Consider the following 23,403-nt stretch of genomic DNA (forward strand, 5'->3'; position numbering starts at 1 on the left):
TGCCATAGGTCTTCTGCATTGGATTGAGAAAATTGAAGCTGTTTTTGCTGTTTGCGAGTGTCCCCCTGCGAACTGGGTGAAGTTTGCTACTGCTACGCTTGAAGGAAGCGCGCTTTCTTGGTGGAAGGCGCAGATTCAGATGTTTGGTTTGGAAACTGCAAATGCTACGGCATGGGAGGATTTCAAGGATATGATTAAGGACGAATACTGTCACCGGGATGACATCCACAAGCTTGAGAATGAGTACTATGAACTCAAGATGGTTGGGTCGGAAATTGAAACATACACCAAGCTGTCAAATGACTACGCTGCTCTTTGCCCAAACATGTCTCGACCAATGTACCGAAGGATCGAACTGTATATCAAAGGTTTGGCTCCAGAGATTCGAAGCCATGTCACTTCAGCCAACCACACTACCATTCAGCCGATTGTTCGACTTGCTCACGAACTCACTGATCAAGCCGTAGAAGAGGGCCGGTTGCCCAAAAGGATCAGTGCTACTGTCGGAACTTCTAGTGACAGCAAGCGTAAGTGGGAAGGAAGTCAAAGCAAGGATGCTAACCCCACTCAGGCCCCAGCACAGCAAAGGAAAACCGAAAACAACAAGGGCGCTCAACAACAGGGTGGCTATCGTGGAAACCACCCCAAGTGCAACAAGTGCAATCGACATCACAGCGGGCAGTGTGTGAAGGGCCAGTGTCAGCGATGTAACAAAATGGGGCATGAGGCCAAGGATTGTAGAAGTCAGTTCCCAGCTAGACAGAACCAGCAACAACCCCAACAGCAACAGCAGCAGGGAAACAACCGGGCATGTTTTAAGTGTGGAGCTGAGGGGCACTTTAAGAAGGATTGCCCTGAACTGAATCAGAACCGCAACAATAATCAGGGAGCTGGGAACAACAATCAGAACAACAATGCTGGGAATGGTGCTAGAGGAAGAGCTTTCGTGATTGGAGCTGGTGAAGCAAGGAATGACCCCAATGTCGTGGCGGGTAAGTTCCTACTCGATGATCGTTATGTTTCTGTGTTATTTGATTCCGGTGCCGATGCTAGTTATGTATCCCTACGTATTAGTAAGAAGCTTAAGCGTCCGCTTTCGTTACTAAGTTCTCCTCATATCGTCGAGTTAGCTAATGGTAGAAACATCGAGGCCTCCCATGTTGTCAAAGGCTGCAAACTAGAGTTGTCTGGTCAGACATTTAGTATCGATCTTTTCCCTGTTACTCTTGGAAGCTTCGACGTCGTTATTGGTATGGATTGGTTATCCAAGCAACGCGCAGAGATCCTCTGTCAAGAGAAAGCAGTTCGTATTCCTCGCCGTTCTGGCAAACCCCTCATTGTACAAGGTGGCAAAAGTGGAGAAATCTCTGGCGTTATCTCGTTCTTGAAGGCCCAGAAGTATTTACGAAAAGGGCACACCGCTATCCTAGCACTTGTTACCAACACGCAGGAAAAGGAAAAGAGGATTGAAGACTTTCCAGTAGTGCGCGACTATCCCGAGGTATTTCCTGAGGAATTACCTGGACTCCCTCCCCATCGTCAGGTCGAATTCCAAATCGAGCTAGCTCCCGGAGCAGCGCCTATAGCTCGTGCACCTTATCGACTAGCCCCCGCAGAATTGAAGGAACTCTCGACACAACTACAGGAACTTTTGGATAAAGGGTTTATCCGCCCTAGTTCGTCACCCTGGGGAGCACCGGTACTCTTTGTTAAGAAGAAGGATGGCACGTTCCGAATGTGCATAGACTATCGTGAGTTGAACAAGGTTACCATCAAGAATCGTTACCCTCTCCCGCGAATCGACGATTTGTTTGATCAACTGCAAGGATCGAGCTACTACTCTAAGATTGACCTGCGATCAGGCTACCATCAGTTAAGGGTCCGTAATGAAGACATCTCCAAAACTGCATTCAGAACTCGTTATGGTCATTATGAATTCCTCGTTATGCCCTTTGGAATGACCAACGCCCCTGCAGTGTTCATGGATCTTATGAACCGAGTATGCAAACCCTACCTCGACAAATTTGTGATCGTGTTTATAGACGACATCTTGATCTACTCGAAAAGTCAGGAAGAGCATGAACAGCATCTACGCCTTATCCTCGAACTCCTCCGCAATGAGCAACTGTATGCCAAGTTCTCGAAATGCGACTTCTGGCTTCGAGAAGTTCATTTCCTTGGGCACGTGGTTAACAAGGATGGAATCCACGTCGACCCAGCTAAGATCGACTCTATAAAGAATTGGCCTACCCCTAAGACTCCGACTGAAGTTCGCCAATTCTTGGGATTGGCAGGCTACTACCGCAGATTTATTCAGGGATTCTCAAAGATTGCTCAACCCCTCACTACACTCACTCAGAAAGGCGTCACCTACAAGTGGAATGAAGCACAGGAATCTGCTTTTCAGAGGCTTAAGGATAACCTCTGCAGCGCTCCTATTCTATCGTTACCTGAAGGAACGGACGACTTTGTGGGTTACTGCGATGCGTCTATTCATGGGCTCGGTTGTGTGTTGATGCAACGCGAGAAAGTTATTGCTTACGCCTCTCGACAACTTAAGACACATGAAAGGAACTACACAACACACGACTTGGAACTGGGAGCAGTGATATTTGCGCTTAAGATATGGAGACATTACTTGTACGGTACCAAGTGCACCATTTACACCGATCACAGGAGTCTCGAGCATATCTTTAAGCAGAAGGAACTAAACATGCGACAACGTCGATGGGTCGAACTTCTGAATGATTATGAATGCGCCATCAAGTATCATCCGGGCAAGGCCAATGTCGTGGCAGACGCCCTCAGCCGAAAGGACACTATACCAAAGCGCGTGCGAGCATTACAACTTACCATCCAGTCTAGTCTCCCTACCCAGATTCGAAATGCTCAGGTTGAAGCTCTGAAACCGGAAAACATCAGGGCTGAGTCCCTGCGAGGATCGAGGCAGCAACTAGAACAGAAAGAAGACGGCGCCTACTATGTGGCAGGGCGCATTTGGGTCCCACTTTACGGAGACCTACGAGAGCTTGTGATGGACGAAGCTCATAAATCCCGTTATTCAGTACATCCTGGTGCAGATAAGATGTACCACGACTTGAAAACCACATACTGGTGGCCTGGCATGAAAGCCCACATAGCCGCCTATGTTGGCAAATGTTTGACCTGCGCAAGAGTCAAGATCGAGTATCAGAAACCAGCAGGCCTACTGCAGCAACCCGAAATCCCGAAATGGAAATGGGAACAGATTTCCATGGATTTTGTTACAGGGCTACCTAGATCCCAACGTGGGAATGATACTATCTGGGTGATAGTAGATCGATTGACTAAGTCTGCACACTTTCTGGCCATTAAGGAAACAGACAAGTTCTCAACCTTGGCAGAAATCTATTTAAAGGAAGTAGTCTCCAGGCACGGGGTGCCAATTTCTATTATTTCCGACCGAGACGCTCGTTTTACTTCCGAGTTGTGGCAAGCTATGCACAAATGTTTTGGCTCACGTTTGGACATGAGCACCGCTTATCACCCGCAAACGGATGGGCAGTCTGAACGCACCATCCAAACCCTGGAAGACATGCTTAGAGCATGTGTGATCGATTTTGGCAAGAACTGGGAGAAGCATCTACCGTTGGTGGAATTCTCCTACAATAACAGCTACCACACTAGCATTCAGGCGGCACCTTTTGAGGCATTGTACGGTCGTAAATGCCGATCACCTCTCTGCTGGGCGGAAGTTGGTGATAGTCAACTCACAGGCCCAGAACTAGTGGTAGATACAACGGAAAAGATTTCCCAGATCAGGCAACGCATGGCGGCAGCTCGTGACCGTCAGAAAAGCTACGCTGACAAGCGTAAGAGACCATTAGAATTCCAGGTCGGGGACCGGGTTCTACTTAAAGTCTCACCCTGGAAGGGTGTGGTTCGTTTTGGTAAACGAGGCAAGCTGAATCCACGGTATGTTGGACCGTTCGAAATTACCGAGAAAATCGGTAAGGTTGCTTATAGATTGAACCTGCCTGCAGAGCTGAGTGCAGTGCACAATGTTTTTCACGTGTCTAACCTGAAGAAGTGTTTGTCGGATGAAACACTTGTGATTCCTTTTAAGGAACTGACGATTGATGAACAGCTACACTTTACTGAGGAACCGATTGAGATCACGGATCGAGAAATCAAAACCCTCAAACGTAGCCAGATACCCCTTGTGCGAGTTCGTTGGAACTCACGGCGCGGCCCAGAGTTTACCTGGGAGCGGGAGGACCAGATGAAGTCCAAGTATCCCCAGTTATTCCCAAACGAAAACCCCAGCACTAAAGCTACAACCGAATTTCGGGACGAAATTCCAAACTAACGGGGGGATGATGTGACACCCCGTTAAAACACACTAGCTTGGCAGTGGCTGCTTCAACTTTTGGGACGAAAGTTCTTAAAACTTGGGGATAATGTGACACTCGAGGTTTTTCCGAACGATCACCTTGTAATATTTTGTGTATATGATTATTATTAAATGAAAACGTGATCCTTTGTGCATTTTATGTGTTGTATGTATTATATATGTAGTATAGATATATAATAGAGCCGAGACCACGACCCGAGACCATGACTCGCAACCGGGCGGTTGCGAGTGGGCCACTCGGTCTCGAGTGGGCCGTTGAGCCGAAACCGGTTTGGGCCGAAACCCCCAAGCCCAACCCGAAACATCCCCTTGTATATATATCCCACCTTTCCCCCACTTCTTCCATTTTACACACACAAACACTCCTCAAACTCTCTCAACTAGAAACCCTCAACAACACACCCCAATCCCTTCCTATTTTCGGTTCAAGCAAAGATCCCGGACAAGAAACTCGGTCAAGACTATCACTCGGACATTCCATCTTCTTGGTTCTCTTTTCTTTGTTTTCGGCTCCTCCTCTCATAACCGGTTAGTGCTATCTTGTGGGTTATCTTTTGTGTATAAGATGTATGTATGTTGTATGAACTAAGAAATGGTTGGTTAGTAGTTTATGCATGATTATTAGGATGTTTTGCAAAGTTTGTGAATATGTGTTAACATGACTAAAAATGACATGATATTGGTAGTTTACAAGTGTTCATAGCCAACTACACTATGCTTCTTTGTTTCTTGCAAGAATGATGATGTTTAGCATAAGATTTTCGGCTATAATGTATGTTTTCTTGTTTAGCATCAAGATCTTGTTAAATGTGTGATTTTCGGTTCATAAATATGTGTTTATATTGGCATGAAAACCCTAGAAAAATATGAAGATAGGATGAACTTGTTTGAATATGGCTTGAAGATGTAAAAATGGCAAAGTTTGATCTATCTTTACTAGTATTCAGCTTTGGCAAAGTGTTAGTGAAACCTTATTGGTAGTTTCCTAAAATGGGCCTGAATTCTTGGTACAAAAGGGACTGATGCACCTGCATCATCACGTGTACATGAAAGTGACAGGTTACGACTCGCAACGACAGCCTTCCGACTCGAAACCGCACCGTTGCGACTCGCAACCAAAGCATGACAAGTCGAAACCACGTGATTGCGACTCGAGACTACGTCGGTTGCGACTCGCAACCACAGCATGATGACTCGAGACCACGGTTACGACTCGCAACCACAACGTGACAAGCCGAAACCACCTGGTTGCGACTCGAGACCAGCTGGTTGCGAGTGGGCTGTTCATTTTGGTTACTGGGCCCATATGTGTTTAACTTGGGCTATCTGTTGACTGGATTACGTGTTGCTGTTGACTGCTTAATTTCTTAGGCCGGCCCAGTAACCCACTGTTTACTTATATGCTTGATACGTGTTAGTTATGTGTAAGTTTTTACGTGAATGCCTGTATACCGAACCTGACCTATACCGGTAACCATGTTAGGACGTGGTGACCAACGTGATTGACAAGTAACCTTAACCTACCGAGCAACCCAAGGTGAGTTCACAACTTAAAAGCATGCGTCCCGGTGGTTTGGGACACGAGACTAACAACCCTATCCCCTGGTAAAAGGGGATACCATTTACATACCTTCCCTAGTCATTGGGAACAAAACTTACTTTTCCTTCCCGGGTATTGGGAAACCTTTTGGTTAATTACTGTTTATACGGATTGCAACTAACGGCACTAAACGAAACTCTATCACTCAAGTCCCTACTACAAATACCGATTAGTCGCCGGGTTAGGCGAGCGGGTTATTAGTTGATAGCGCTATTTAGGTGTTTACCAGCCTCACACCGTGCCCTGGTTTGGGACGGGCGTGAACTAATGTACTCAGAAATCCGTCAATGATGATAGAACATTGACATCGGGGCATCCTGCGGATACGCAACGGTTACCTAGTGTTCGGTATTGGAAAAACAGTTTAGTCGCTAACTTTTGGGGTAGCTCCCCAGGGCATGTATAAACGGATAAATTAATCGGTGAAACAAAGTTTTTGGTAATTAAAACTGGACAACTAGTGAACTCACTCAGCATTATTGTTGACCCCTTACTGCATGCTTTGCAGGTAACCAGTGACGATGGAGCTTGCAGCTTGGGAACGTGTAGTGTCTATTCACCCTTGTGTTGGGTGTTACCTTATTTTGAAACATGAACTTTGTTTTAACCTACCGTACTTATGCTTCCGCTACTTAATACTGTTTTGGAACTTAAAACTTTAAAACTCTGAACTTAATATTTGCTAAGCTTATGAATAGTAAGTATTACTTTTGTTATCAACTTAAGTATTCGGTATAATTGGTGGCTGGATCCTGGTCAGTCACGCCCTCGAAGCGGGTGTTATCCGCAGGTGGATTTTGGGGGTGTGACAACTTGCATATTTAGCCATATGGTTAAATTAAATGGCAATTATGTCCCTTAGACTATGAAGAAATTCATCTTTAAGGGCTTTTTAAGTAGTAAATTTTGCGGTTTCTTGTTAGTTCGAGTTAGATCGAGACGAGCTAGCTCGAATTCAAATCGAGTTAAGCTCAAGCCTCAAATCTCAGCTCGATTTGAAATTCGAACTCGAGCCGAGCCAGCTTGAATCGAGTTCGAGCCGAGCTCGAGCTGGGTCTAGCTCGGCTTGACTCGGCTTGTTTACAATCCTATTCATGGTGTCTATTCTGTATGACATTGTTGGTAACCTCAGTCATATCCTGTTTTGGGTTAGGATCGTGTGAGATGTGACAAGTATTTATTAGGGTAACTAAGAAATGCGGGAAACATTTTGAACACACATTATTTTTAAGCAAAAATGCACAAAAAAAAAAAAAAAAAAAAAACAAAACAAATCGCCCATTTTTCTATTAGGATTTTATTTTTTTGATATATACACATATGTATATTGTTAGTCTTTAACTACGCATACATGTATATACGTATTTAAAATTGAAAAATAATTATTGCATATTTATATTTGATAATGTATAAATGATTATATATAAATGAAGATTGTGGTTCTAAACATGGTTTTTCTACTGTATATATGTGTAAACACATGTTTAAAATTGAAACATAAATATCGTACATATATGTTTGATAATATACACATATATATATAAATAAAAAATTGACAATATACACACATGTATAATTAAAAATTACAATAACACATAATTATAATTCCAAAAAAAAAAAACCTCTTAAAACATACGACTAAAAGTATTTTTTTACTAAAAAAATTCATAGTGTCTTTCACATTTTCTCAATTAGCATACGTTTCTTTTAGGATCAATACGTATCTTCATTTCTTCTATAAATACGATAACATAAATAACATGTACATGAGGGGTGACGAAATAAACTTTTAACTGAAATTAATATATAAAATTTGAAAATGTTAGTGCATAAATTTAGATGATCAAATGCTGGAATAAGTATATTATATATTAAACCACGAAAAAAACAGATGTTTAAGAGTTTATTCATAAAATTAGGCACTTGTATTGTCGGCTTAAGTTAAATTAATACTTTCAAAAAGAAACGAATTGAGCCAAGCTCGTCTAAGTTAAAGCTCGACTCGTTTAAAGCTATTTTCCTAAAAATCAAGTCAAGTAGTTTTACAATTCGAGCTTGATTTATATACTATATTTTAATTTTAATTATATAATTATTTTATTGATATACATATATTATATCTTGTATGATATATACATTATAAGTTTTATATATAACATAACATAGTTTTATATAATAATAATAGTGATGTATATTAAAATAGAGTTAATTACCAAAATCGTCCCTGAGGTTTAGGTACGTTTACCATTTTCGTCCAAAATGATAGAGGGAAGGGGGCACTGGCTTCTATTTTTCCTTAAGAGCGAATTTAAAAGAGTAGAAGATGAATTACAACTTGGTACATATGATAAGATTTTTTTATTTGACATTTTTCAATAAGTTCACCAGTATTTTAGTTTTATAAAATTTAGAGGTTTAAGTAGATTTTATTTTTATAAAACTGATTTATATAAAAATTAGAAATTAATTCCTGTCTTACTTTATAAACATCCTTCATCTTAATAGAAAAAGTAACTTAGTTAATGGTTGGATAAAAATTTATAAAAATTATGTGACAAAGCTATTATTTTTTTCATATAAAAATTGCATGAATATTCTTTTTTATTATATATGTAACAAAGTTAATTAAATAAAAGAAATTTAAAAGAGTTTGAGTAAATTGCTAAAATCGTCCCTGTGGTTTTATATTTGCCAGTTTTATCCAAATATCATCAACTTAACAGAAAAAATAAACTAAGTTAGTGGTTTGGATGAAAATGGCAAAAAGCTACAAACGTTGGGGGCAATTTGGTACAAAAGTGTCATTTTGGACGAAAATGGCAAACCTGCCCAAACCTCAGGGACGATTTTGAAAATTAACTCATTAAAATATTAAATAAGAGTTATATCATTAATGGGTGAGGTTCCTCTACAAAGTGTGTTTTTTCTACAACGTGTAGGAAGTATTTTGTGCCATTGGATGTGTTTCATCAATGGTTGAGATTAGTTGGGTGACATTTTTTGTAATATTTGTGTTTTAGTTATTAATTCATTTAATGGGCGAGGGGCATTGTAGTCATTAATCGTGTTTTAAATAAAGAAACTACCATCAGTTCCTTTATTCTAGCCATTTCTTCATTAATTAACCACTAATCTCTAAAATCATGGATATATACATCCAAACTAAAGAAGATTCATTCCAACATGATTCAAAAACATTCAAACAATGGAGAATAAAAACACTATAATCTATTCCAAAATAATGTTCATATGTTTTTTTTTTTTTTTTTTTTTGCAATCTAATATGTTTATACTAGTGTGTTATAGAGAATGCAAGCTTTTATGATGGTGTGTTATAGATATCTAAGTTGTTTATACTGGTGTGTTATACGGAATCTAAGCTGTTTATACTAGTGTGTTATACTGGCAATCAAAGTTGTTTATACTGGTGTGTTATACGGAATGTAAGCTATTTATATTGGTGTATTATACAAAATCTAAACTATTTATACGGGTGTGTTATACGGAAATGTAAGTTGTTTACACTTGTAACTGATAAAACACAACGTGAATAAACTAATAACCACTAAAACACAACGTCAAGAATTTGTTCATGAGTGATCGCATATCATGTTAATCTGTTCAGTATACGTTCTTTGTATTATAAGTAACCGACAATTTTGAATTCTTAAAAGATATATTGTTTCCTTAAAAATCTCCTTATTTTGTTTAGAAATAAATCTTCCATAAATAAGTTAATTATTCAATTACCTTTATGCCCTTTAATATAAAATCTCTAAATGCCATATGTCACCCTTAAAACACTTCCTACACTTTGTAGAAAAAATGGACTTTGCAGCCAACTCCCACCCTATATATATATATATATATATATATATATATATATATATATATATATATATATATATATATATATATATATATATATATATATATAGGTAGAGGATCCTGTAAAAAGTGCTTAAAGTGTGAGAAGTGTAAGAAGTGTATTATAACACTATATATAATACTATATAACACCATATAAACACCGTATAACAATATGTAACAAGATATAATAATATATAACACTATGTAACACTATATATCATTATATAACAAATATAACACTATACATCTATCATAGACATGTTATCAGACAACCTATAGAGTTATATTTGTTATATAATGATATATAGTGTTACATAGTGTTATACGGTGTTTATATGGTGTTATATAGTATTATATATAGTGTTATAATACACTTCTTACACTTCTCACACTTTAGGTCCTTTTTACACTATCCTTACCCTATATATATATATATATATATATATATATATATATATATATATATATATATATATATATATATATATATATATATATGTATATATATATATATATATGCTAATGCTAGACAAAAAACCCTAAAAATTTTAAGAAACTCTGGAAACTCAAAGCTCCCGACTTTTTTTTTGAAAAAAATAACACATGTAATATACATGTTTTTAAGAGTTTTGGGCAAAAAAAAAAAAAAAACAAAAAAGCGTCGAGTACTTTAAAAAAAAATAAACAAGTTCCAGCAACTTCGGTGACTAAAATGTGTTAGACAAAAAATGCTGAAAGTTGCTGAAATTTGTTTTTAAAAAAAAAAAACCCTTCGGCGCTTTTTTTATTTTTTTGGGCCAAAACTCTTAAAAACATGTATATTACATGTGTTATTTTTTTTCAAAAAAAAAAAAAAAAAAAGTCGGGAGCTTTGAGTTTCCCGGGTTTCTTAAATTTTTAGAGTTTTCTATATAGCCAACCTATATATATATATATGTATATATATATATATGTATATATATATATATATATATATATATATATATATATATATATATATATCTAGGGAGCCGCTAAAATAGAAACCACCTCTAGTTGTAAGAACCGTGAAAACCACTCCCACCAATCAAATTACAACAACAAAAAAGGTGTTTTGGTCATTTACTCCCAAATGTCTAATCTTTCTCTCTCTTCATTAATGGTACCAGAGATTCTCTCCTCTCTCCTGTCTCCTCTTTCTTCTCTTTCATCTTTCTTCTTAAAAATTCAAAATCATATTCATTATTTGAGAGACACAAACCTGCAAAACCCCAACACCCCTCGTTCCCCTATTTCTGGCCACAACCACCACCCACACCCCTCTTCAGTGGCGGTGGACCGACCACCACTTTGGGCGGCGACGCATCACAAACACCGGCAGGTTTCAGGATTGAGATTCGGCGCATCTCTCTGACGGCGGCTGTGGGCGGTGCACCACCGTTGACCGCTGCCGACCACCCCATCGGAACCCCTAGCTTTTAAAATGTCAGATCTTTGTATCTCTCCTCACTTTTGAAAACTCATCCCTGATAAAGAAATTCTTCATCATCTTCATCAGAGTATAGGGTGACGGATAGATCAGAGAGAGAGAGAGACAGAAGGAGAGAGGTCGAAGATGATGATGCAATGGAGGTGTATCGCCGGCAGTTCAAGGCGGCGCCGCCGCTCACAGCGGCGGTGGTGCTCGATTCGAGTTCCAGTTCAGGTAATGGTTAGTCCATCTCAGTTTTGGTGCTCAGTTTTGAGTTTAGTTCAGGTTTATACTAAATCTTAAACCCTAAATCAGTTGGATTTGTGGTTTCAACATCTTTATTTTCTATTCAAAATTGTTAGATTGTATTAAAGTTTTTTTTTTTTAAATGATATTAAAATCTCATGTTAGGTTGTTAACTGTCAAAACTACCAGCTGAATCGCTCTATTTGGCTGGTTGGTTTGAATATAACTAAGGGGTGCTTTGAATGTTTGTTGTCCTGGCTTAATGATTACATGTACCACTTTATGTTTTGAGTTTTCATTTAATTCATATGGATTCTTTATGTTCTTGAATTTGGATATAATAAAAATAAACTTTGGTGCTAGCTTCCATCGAGTGTTATTATATAGTTTGATGTCAGTGCTCTAATGGTTGTTTGTTTTCCTTTTCCGCTCTTAAATTGTAATCGCTTAGTGAGTAGGTTGTCTGAATCTTGAATTATCTGTGAAAAGGGCACATCAGGGAAAAAAGTTGCAGTTCATGTAGTTTTGGGTTAAAGTTGGGCAGGTTTAGGGTCCGTAAGAAATTAATATGTAGTGAAAACAATGTAGGCTATTTTGAATGTTTATTTTTTGATTGGCAGGCTCTTGTTGATGCTCCTGACATGGTGAGAGGTCATATGAACTTTAAGAGGCTCACTCTCACAGACATCAAAATCGACATCAAAAGAGTTCCAAACAAGAAAACTCTTATTGCTGCTATGGAGGCTGCTAGTATTATTATTAGTGAAATGGTTGGTACTAGTGAAGCTATGCTTGTTGATGTTTTGATGACCGAGTTTTATTTTGTTTGCAGATGTCAAGAGCAAGTGGGAAAACAGCTCATGGGGAAGAAAACTCATTGTTCAAAAGAAGAAAGCCTCACTTAATGATTTTGACAAGTTCAGGTCTGTCGTGAGTCGAGTTTCGGGTCAGTGGGTGCGAGTTTGGTTCAACCCGGTTCGGAAGCTTCAGGTCGGCGGCTCAGTCAAACCGGGTCAGATTCAGAGTTGTTCGGGTCAAGCTTTGGCTCGGTCTCGGTTCGGGTCTTGCGGTTCGGTAGCGAGTTATTATTACGTTAGTTTAGATTTTACTTAGTTAACGCGCACCGAGCTCGAACCGATACATTAGTGACTTGTTACGTTTGGCATTTTGATAGAAATTTTATATATTGTGTTTATATTGTTGAGTTTTGAAAAGATAACGACAACTTGAGTAGTCGGCTTATTCCAAAAACAGAGGAAACTCACTCCGTTTTCCGTAAAAATGTAAAACATAAATAGTTTAACATAAAACGTAAAACGTAAAAACGTAAAACGTAAAAAGTTTAACGTAAAACGTAAAAAGTTTAACGTAAAACGTAAAACGTAAAAAGTTTAACGTAAAACGTAAAAAGTTTAACGTAAAATGTAAAACGTAAAAAGTTTAATGTAAAACTTAAATAGTTTAACGTAAAATGTAAAAAGTTTAACGTAAAACGTAAAAAGTTTTACGTAGAACATAAAACGTAAAAAGTTTAACGTAAACGTAAAACATAAAAAGTTTAAAAAGTTTAACGTAAAACATAAACTTTATGTAAAAACTATATAACGTAAAAACGTAAAACTTTTTCTACATAAATTGTAAAACGTAAAAAACCGTGTGATAAAACGGCGCTTAAACAAGGGGCGTGAATACGGGGCATAAAAACGTCGCGATAAAAACAGGATGTAAAAAACGCCGCTTTAAAACGAGACTTAAAAAACGGCGTGTTAAAAAACGACGCTTGAAAAACGGAGCGTAAAAAACGGCGTGCAAAAACTACGCGTTAAAAAACGATGCGTGAAACATAAAAAGTTTAACGTAAAACGTAAAAAGTTTAACGTGAAAAACCGTGTGATAAAACGGCGCCTAAACAAGGGGCGTGAATACTGGGCATAAAAACGCCGCGAAAAAAAAAGGGACGTAAAAAACGTCGCGATAAACGGGACTTAAAAACGGCGCTTTTAAAAAAACGCCGCTTGAAAAAGCCTAGCGTAAAAAACGGCGTGCAAAAACGACGCGTTAAAAATGGCGCGAAAAAAAGCCAGGCCTAAAAACGGCGTGCAAAAACCGGCGCGCAAAATAAATTGTTTTGTTAAAAAATCTGAATTTAAAAATGGTTTTTAATAAAAAAATTATGTTTAAAAAATAAAAAGTAATATAATAAAACAAAAAAATAATAAAGACTAAAAGACATAAAAAGGTTATTTACTAAACTACCCTTTTGTATTAAAATATTAAAGATATAATAAGACAAAAACTATTTAATATTAATATTAACTACTTTTAATCACATCCATCCATCTTGTTGATCTAGTGGTTAGAAAGTGGTTCTCTCGGTTCTTACAACTGGAGGTGATTTTCATTTTAGCGGTCCCCTATATATATATATATATATATATATATATATATATATATATATATATATATATATATATATATATAGAGAGAGAGAGAGAGAGAGAGAGAGAGAAAGTGTAAAATACATTACGGCTTAACGTACATTACGTACGACAACGTGCTTGAGTGTGTGATTAATGTTTTCAGCATGCATGATTAAAGTTTTCAACATGCGTGATTTAGGTTTTTGAGTTTACAACGTGCATGATTTTCAAATGAACGTGCGTAATTATCTGTCGTACGTGATGTACGTTAGCCGTATTGTACGTTAACTGGCCTATATATATATATATATATATATATATATATATATATATATATATATATATATATATATATATATATATATATATATATATACAGAGAGAGAGAGAGGCCGGTTAACGTACAATAGGGCTTATCGTACATTACGTACGCGATAACCCTAGTCGTCAGATCTTCATCTCCCATGCGATTTAATACCTCCATGCGAACTGTACGAGCTGTGCGAATTCAATCTTCCACATACGATTTTCTCCATCTACACACCCCATGCCATTTTTCACATTACCTCATGCTAACCATTTTTTCACATGCGATATTCAATTTTCCACATGCGATTCTACACACCCCATGCCATTTTTCACATTACCCCATGCTAGCCATTTTTTCACATATGATATTCAATTTTCCACATGCGATTCTACACACACCATGCCATTTTTCACATTACCCCATGCCATTTTTTCACATGCGATATTCAATTTTCCACATGCGATTCTACACACCCCATGCCATTTTTCACATTACCCCATGCTAGCCATTTTTTCACATGCGATATTCAATCTTCCACATGCGATTCTACACACCCCATGCCATTTTTCACAATACCCCATGCCATTTTTTCACATGCGATATTCAAATCTTCCACATGTGATTTTGTCCATCTACACACCCCATGCCATTTTTCACACTACCCCATCCTAAACATTTTTTCACATGCGATATGTATTGAATTCGCACCAGATCTGCACCTGATCGAACGGCTGGGATGATCGCGTACGTATCGTACGATAAGCGTATCTATATTTCACTCTTTACCTATATATCTATATATATATATATATATATATATAGGATAAGGATTGGTTAGGAACCACCCTTTATTGCGAGAACCATGAGAACCAATGTGAACACAACCAAAAATACCTAAAAAAGACACAATTTTTTATTATTTTTTATTTAAAAATCGCTAATTTCGTTTCCAAAAAAAAGTTGAGTAACAATTATAGATGCACATGTGCATATGCATCATTTCTTTAACAATTGCGCTTTCATTTACACTATCATCTGTAATACAATACCATTTGTAATACAATACTTTTTACATTACCAATATTAGAAATACACATGTGCATTTATATGTATTAACATGATATAACGTTTTTTTGTACACTACTTTGAATACACTTTCCTTTTCATCTATCATACCATCCATAATACACTACCATTCCCTCCTACTATCCATAATACACTATCATTACCAATATGTATTTTATTTTTCACTTTATGCATGTCACACCCCGAAATATCAGAGCTTGGTGTGACTGGACCGGTATCATCATTGCACAGCGGAAGCAAAAAGCTAAGACTTCTAAATAGTGAACGCCTGCTAGGTACTCGAATTCCCATGGGTTCTCCTATTCCAACCGTTCCATAGCTTTGAAAATTCAACCTGAGAAAGAACATGCGAAAAAGTCAACATAAAGTTGAGCGAGTTCATAGTTTGTTTTGAAAAATGTTTTTATAAAACCAGTATGTTTAGCATAATCTTTTCGTAAACCATTTAAGTTCGTTGAAATCCTGTCGCAAAATGGTGTGATATTCATTTATAGAAACCTTGTGTGATTTTGCAAAACTTGCATGTCTTTCCACCCCCGAAAACATTTTATAAAAATATAAAACAGTAAAAAGTAGGGGTTATGAACTCACCTTGACATTCCTGTGCAAATCTAGCTTAGCGTGATTCCGAAGTGTTGTTCCAAGAACGTGTATTTAGCTAGCGTGCAACTACGACATTCCTCCGAGAGAACACTTATGAGTTTTAATAACACGAATGACATGGGCAAAGGCTCAAGGACATGAATAACTCACACATTATACGTTAACTAGGGTATGGTTAAGCTAGGGAATGAACTGTTAGATCACGTGAGTGAATAGTAATATCTCTTAAGTGCCATTAATCTTGTATAAGACCGAGGGCAAAAGTGGTAGATCTATCGGGTGTAGCGAGCCCCACTCTTGGGTCCTTGTGTGGCCCAGTAGTGCTTTTGTTGTTCTAACCGGGTGGACCGGGGGAAATTCGCTAGGGTTGAGTGCTTCCTATGTCGCCGCATATATTAATGTCCTTGCAAAACATTAATGATCTGTTCATTGACGCTTACATACCAGCTTTTGATACTCAAGTTTTCAAATGTTTTTAAGATTTATTTGATGGAAACTCACAAATACATGGATTTACAAACTTTGGTAACGCTTTTTAAATTATACCTAAGTAAGAGGATGCGCTGATCCTGCTTACAAAGGTTTGTTTAGGGTCGGCCCATTCTCTCTCGTGCAATGCACAAAGACTCTCGTGGGCTAGACTTACAGTTTTCACATATCATGCCGAGAAAATGATTTTTTACTATATTTTCTCAACAACTTTAAAACCGGTTATCAAAAAGATTTATTTCAATCTTTTCAAAACAAACTATGAACTCGCTCAACTTTATGTTGACTTTTTCGCATGTTCTTTCTCAGGTTGCATTTTCAAAACTATGGAACGGTTGGTATAGGAGAACCCATGGGAATTCGAGTACTTAGCAGGCGTTCAAATTTCTAGAGGTCTTAGCTTTTGCTTCCGCTGTGCAATGAAGATACCGGTCCAGTCACGCCAGCTCTGATATTTCGGGGTGTGACAATGCACATGTGCATCAACACTCTTTATACCATACCAAACAACACATTATATTATAAAGTGACAAATATAACTAAACCATCAACCACTAGATATAACTAACAAAAAACATGTATATTGGCCTACTTCATCATTCAAAATCACAATTTTTTTTTTATCAAAACACGTTGTATCATGTTAATACATATAGATGCATATGTGCATTTTATATATTGCTAATGTAAAAAGTAGTGTATCAAAGAATTTATCAAAGAAATGATAAATTCTGGTAATGTATTTTGGAATTTTTCGAAAGAAGAAATGATAGATATGCACATATGCATCTATAATTGTTACTCGGAAAAAAAAATTGGGGAAGAAGTATAGCGACTTTTTTTAAATATTAAAAAAAAAATTGTGTGTTTTTTAGGTACTTTTAATTTTTCTTTTTCTTTTTTTTTTTTAACATTGGTTCTCATGGTTCTTTTAATAAGAGTGGTTCTCAAATGAACCTTACCCTATATATATATATACACGTATTTATATGTGAATCAGAGTTGAACTTGTTTATCAAAAGAACTATAATGGTTTTTAACTAATCAATCTTATGTAGGTCACAAGCGGGTTAAACTGTTTACATCCCTCGATAGACAGCACGTATTTCCCTATATATGTATGAGCCCATATACATTGAGAGAAACCATGGATGAAACTCATCTTTTCTTCATTTGTGTTCTATCCTTATTCTCTCTCATTTATCTTTTCAAACTAGCTATACACCATCTCAAAACATGGAAGACTAAAAATCTTCCGCCAAGTCCACCATCTCTCCCAATAATCGGCCACCTTCATCTAATCAACGGACCTATTCACAGAGTCTTGCAACACCTAGCGTCCAAGTATGGTCCTATAATGAGTCTTCGGTTTGGCACACGTCAGGTGCTAGTCATAACCTCACCATCAGCAGCACAAGAATGCTTCACCACAAACGACATAGCTTTAGCCAACATACCACTTCTTTTAACAGGCAAGTATCTTAGCTACAACTGCACCTCAGTTGGTTCTGCACCCTATGGTCAACTATGGAGGGACCTTCGTCGTATTATGACACTTGAACTCTTTTCAACAACTCGACTTAAACACTACATGGGTGTCCGACAAGATGAAGTTAGATCATTAATCAAAGATCTTTTAAAAGACTCTTTTAAAGATTTTTCGATATTCGAGATGAGGTCAAGAATCCAAGGGATATCTTTTAACATAATCATGAACATCATTGCTGACAAAGGGTTATATGGGACAAAGGTCGAGGATGTTAACGAAGCTAGTGAGTTTAAGGAGGTTATAAGGGATATATTTGAAGTAAGTGGGACATCAAACCCTAGTGACTTCATTCCATTTTTACGATGGATTGATTATCAGGGGTTAGAGAAGAAGCTTTTGAAGTTGCAAAAGAAATCCGATAGGTTTATTCAGAACTTGATAGAAAAGTATAAGTGTAAACGTAGCGGCCTGAAAGGAAAGGCCAAGAAGTTTATTGACGCGATGCTTTCTTTGCAGGAATCGGAACCTGAATACTACACCGATGATGTGATCAAAAGCAATATATTGGTACGTATGTTCTAACATAACCCATAGATGTTACTAAACATGCAAAAAGTCTTTGAAATGACAACATATAAATAGACAAATAAGGACTATGTATTCATTATAAAAACGTTAAAGAAAGGTGAGTACCCTTCAATATAGTGTCATTTATACTAATTTTGTCAAACAAAAATCAAAACACACTTGAATTGAATACGCCATGGTTAAAATTGATGCACGTTTAAGGTTATCAAATTTAAACCGCTTAAAAACATGTTAGGTCCAACTTGACTTGTTTAACAATTTTAAATAAAAGTTTTTTTTTGGGTTAAATTTTTAAACCATCACCAACCGGTTAAAAATTAAAACTAAAGTAAAAGCAGGCACGTGTTAACATGTTTACGAACTATTTAGCCCAGTATTTACAACATGGCAGCCTATTCATGTCCGGTTTAACCCGTTTACAAACTTGATTAGAGCATGTTAAATCATATGACTAGTTTAGATAAAACTATTTCACGTATCTTATTCAGGTTACATGATTTTAAATATTCTAGATTTAATATTGATATATTTAATACAAATAAATATTGAGGTCGATTTTGTTGCATCAAATTAACACCACACAAGTGAGACCATAGTCAAAACATTAAAAAATAATAAAAAAGAAAATAGAAGCAGCTACCGGAAGGATGTCTGGTTTTGCCTTATATCCCAAGTCTTCGGTGCTTAAATTTGATATTCAATTTAAATCATCTCAATCTACTTGGGAATAGCCCAGTGGTGTTGGTGAGTTATATAGAGTTTATGATAGGAGAGGTCAGGGGTTCAATCCCCATAGAGTGCAAGTTTAGCCATTCAAAAAAAAAAAAAAAAAAAAAAAGTTATATCATACTCACCCATTAATTTTGCACAGGCGTTTATCTAATAAATCCTAAATTCCAAACTGAGACAATAGGTATAATGTCTTTTTGTGGGAATTAGACAGACAACTAGATAGTCTCCTATAACAATAACAAGGCTTAACATTTATGTATAGAAATAGGTATAATGTCCTATCCTATAACACTAAAGAGGGTTAACATTTGTGTATAGATATTGCTGCTTGCGGGAACTGATACTTCATCAGTAACAATAGAGTGGGCTTTGTCGCTTCTTCTGAATCATCCCAATGTTTTAAAGAAAGCGAGAGCGCAGATCGATGAATTTGTTGGAAACAAGCGTTTGGTACAAGAGACAGATCTCCCGAATCTGCCATACATCCAATGTATCATTAACGAGACCTTAAGACTATTCCCAGCAATACCGTTGTTGGTGCCACACGAGCCTTCAGAAGACTGCACTATTGGAGGTTTTGAGGTCGCCCGTGGCACCATGGTGTTGGTGAATGCATGGGCCATCCATAGGGATCCGATGGTATGGGACGACCCTTTAAATTTCAAGCCAGAGAGGTTTGATAAAGTAATAAACAAGGGATATTATTTTATACCTTTTGGAATGGGGCGTCGACAGTGTCCTGGGTCGGGCTTAGCGAACCGGGTCATTTGGCTAGTTTTAGCATCGTTGATTCAATGCTTTGAATGGGAAAGGGTTGGTGAAGAATTAGTGGGGCTATTAGAAGGGAAAGGTCTAACCATGCCCAAAAATGAGCCATTAAAGGCAAGGTTTAAAGCACGCCAAGCAATGTGTGATGTTCTTATGAAGGTACCGGAACTCGTGTCATAAACATGTAGAGGAGTCCTATACTAGTGGAAGCATGCCCGACGTGTCGTGACAGTTGATGGAGATGCTTATGTTACTATTTGCTTATTGATAACTGATAATTCCCATGCATTATTGTTGTTAAAAGTGTTTGAAGCTCGGAAAAAACCAATAAAATCTTTAAATTATAACTATATTTAGGGGCAGATCTACGTTGAGAGTTACAGGTTCCCACGAACCCACTCGTTTCAAATGTTTATAGAAAATTTTGGATGAACCTATAAAAAATTGGGATGAACTCATTAATGAATAAGAAAGATGACCGGGTGGTTAAGTCATCCGCTTTAATGGTTGAGGTCACAGGTTTGACTACTTTTGGGGTTACTTTATTTGAAGTTTTTTTCTATCGTGCCATTCATCAAAAGTTATGTTTTTGGGTTTCCCATCATGATATATATATATATATATGTATATATATATATATATATATATATATATATATATATCAGGTTCATTGGGAACACTAAAAAAGTGGAGAACAGCGGAGAACCGACTCAAACGAACTCCGATTGGACTCATTCCAGCGGCGTTGGAACCGTCTCGTCGAACCCTAACTACGATCTCTTAACCCTAAACCCTAAATCTTAACCCCTAAACCCTAAATATATTAGGGTATGGCTTATAGGGTTTAGCTTTAGGGTTTAGGCTTAGGGTTTAGCTTTAGGGTTTAGATTTAGGGTTGAAAGTTTAGCTTTAGGGTTTAGCTTTAGGGTTTAGCTATAGGGTTTAGCTTTAGGTTTAGCCTTTAGGGTTTAGCTTTTAGGGTTTATAGTTTAGATTTTACGATTTAGCTTAGGTTTTAGCCTTATTTTTTAGCTTTAGGGTTTAGAGTTTAGGAGTTAGGATTTAGGGTTTAGGGTTAAGAGATCTTAGTTAGGGTTCGACGAGCCGGTTCCAACGCCGCTGGAATGAGTCCAATCGGAATTCGTTTGAGCTGGTTCCCCGCTGTTCCCCACTTTTTTAGTGTTCCCCAATGAACCTTCCCATATATATATATATATATATATATATATATATATATATATATATATATATATATATATATATATATATATATATATATATATATATATATATATATATATATAGGGTATGGATTCTGTACATTAATCCAGAAGTGTGAGAAGTGTATTATAACACTATATATAACACCATATAAACGTCATATAACACTATGTAACATCATATAACACCATATAACACTATATAACAATATATAATATTATACATCTATCATTGACATACTATCAGACAAAATATAGTGTTATATTTGTTATATAGTGTTATATAGTGTTACATAGTGTTATATTTGTTATATAGTGTTATATAGTGTTACATAGTGTTATACGGTGTTACATAGTATTAGGGTTTTAACATCGGTATGAGTCGTACTAGGCTTAAAAGGGTATCAGGTGTACCAGTGTTTTCAGACCCGGACCGGCCGGTCGGACCGAGAACAAGAGGTTGAGCCGGTCCGGGTCATGGTATCGGGCCAGAAATGCATTGAACCCGTGTTGAACCGGCAACCCGGCGATTGGACCGGGAAACCATCTGGTCGGACCGGTTTTTGAAAGGATTGGACCGGTTTTCTATATATTTTTTCAGATCTAACCATATTAATTTTAATAATATTTACGCTACCTTCCGGTTCTTATGTCCGGTCTAACCGGTCGGACCATTGAATTGGTAAGAAGACCGGTTTGACGACCAGTCCGATTCTGAAAAACATTGGGATGTACTTCACTTGGCCTAGCCTACTAAGGGTCCAATTTCCAATGTTGATGTGTACCTTCTTACTAGGGCGGGTACAAACTGTACTTCTTCGGATCGGGTACGGGTTGTACTCTATATCTTTCACCCAAACTTCTCGTCTTGTGTTTCGAAATCGTTTACGTCCAATTCATTTCCTTTTCACCAATTACTTGCAAATCATCAACAATGCATTAGTAACTAATTTATCCTTATCAGATTTGTGGTAATTCATCCTGAATGCGGTTTTTATACTAGAATACTATGTATCCTTCGGCTACATCATTTACGTATTTAAATAAGATAGTGCTACGTAATGCGTCTGGTGTCACCGAGACACTTTTGACGAGTACAATCGCACTCGCCATGTCTTAAACACTATTTATATTTGGTTGTTATTATTATTATTATTATTATTATTAATTATAAATATTTAGTAATTATATACTCAAGTATTTAAATAAGATAATACATAATTATATTTGGGCATTATTATTATAAACATTTAGTTATTATATACTTAAGTATTTCAAAAAAAATAATACTTAATTTAAACCTTATAAGTTATCTGCGCAATGCAACGGGCGTCACTGAGTCCCATTTGAAGAGTGCATTCTAACATGATTTGTCTTAACCACTTATCATATTTGGGTATTATTATTATTATTATTATTATTATTATTATTATTATTATTATTATTATTATTATTATTATTATTATTATTATTATTATTATTATTACTATTACTATTACATAAGAACAAAATTTAATTTAGTTAGTATTTAGTTATAAAAATATAAGTAATAAATATAAATTTAAATCTTAACTTAAGGTATTATAAATAAGATAATAATTAATACAGTAAATTAAATAATCTCATGTGCTTTAAATATAATATATTAATTAGAAGAAGTTTATTAATTAACTTATTAATTAGAAGAAGTTTATTAACTGAGGTCAAATTGGGAACTAGTGCATTATACACCTGTACCTTAGATTTCAAGTGTTAAAATACGCATCTTTGAAATTTTGTGAAATTACATATCGAACGTCTAAAATTTAGAATGTACATATTATAAATTATAGATGTAGATATAGATAGATGTTCTTAAGTGGATATCATGATGGTAAAATGGTGTAATCCACAACCAATAAAGTTGTAGGTTCTAGTCCTGTAAAATAAATAATAGACGTGATGTGATTTTAGCCATTCAAATAAAAGATATATGTAGATAATAAAAAAAATTCATTACTCTCCTTCAAACGATAATACATACTCTTTCAACGTACTTTTTATGAATTGTTTTTATTTTATATAATTATTGATTTTTATTTAGTTTCTTTTTTTTCAAAGAAGAGTAAATTACCATTTTAGTCCTTCAGGTTTGACCAA

The 23,403-nt window shown here is 36.5% G+C and overlaps 1 protein-coding gene across 1 annotated transcript; it reads left to right on the plus strand.

The window, feature by feature from the left end:
- Nucleotides 1-17,614: 17,614 nt before the first annotated feature.
- LOC110939927 (cytochrome P450 81Q32) lies at nt 17,615-20,273 on the plus strand. The gene is made up of 2 exons (XM_022181494.2): nt 17,615-18,523; nt 19,595-20,273. The coding sequence occupies exons 1-2, from the start codon at nt 17,615-17,617 to the stop codon at nt 20,222-20,224; spliced, it is 1,539 nt and encodes a 512-aa protein (XP_022037186.1). The 3' UTR covers nt 20,225-20,273.
- The last annotated feature ends 3,130 nt before the right edge of the window (nt 20,274-23,403 follow it).

Source organism: Helianthus annuus, chromosome 2, assembly GCF_002127325.2.
Source record: "Helianthus annuus cultivar XRQ/B chromosome 2, HanXRQr2.0-SUNRISE, whole genome shotgun sequence".
Lineage (NCBI taxonomy): Eukaryota > Viridiplantae > Streptophyta > Magnoliopsida > Asterales > Asteraceae > Helianthus > Helianthus annuus.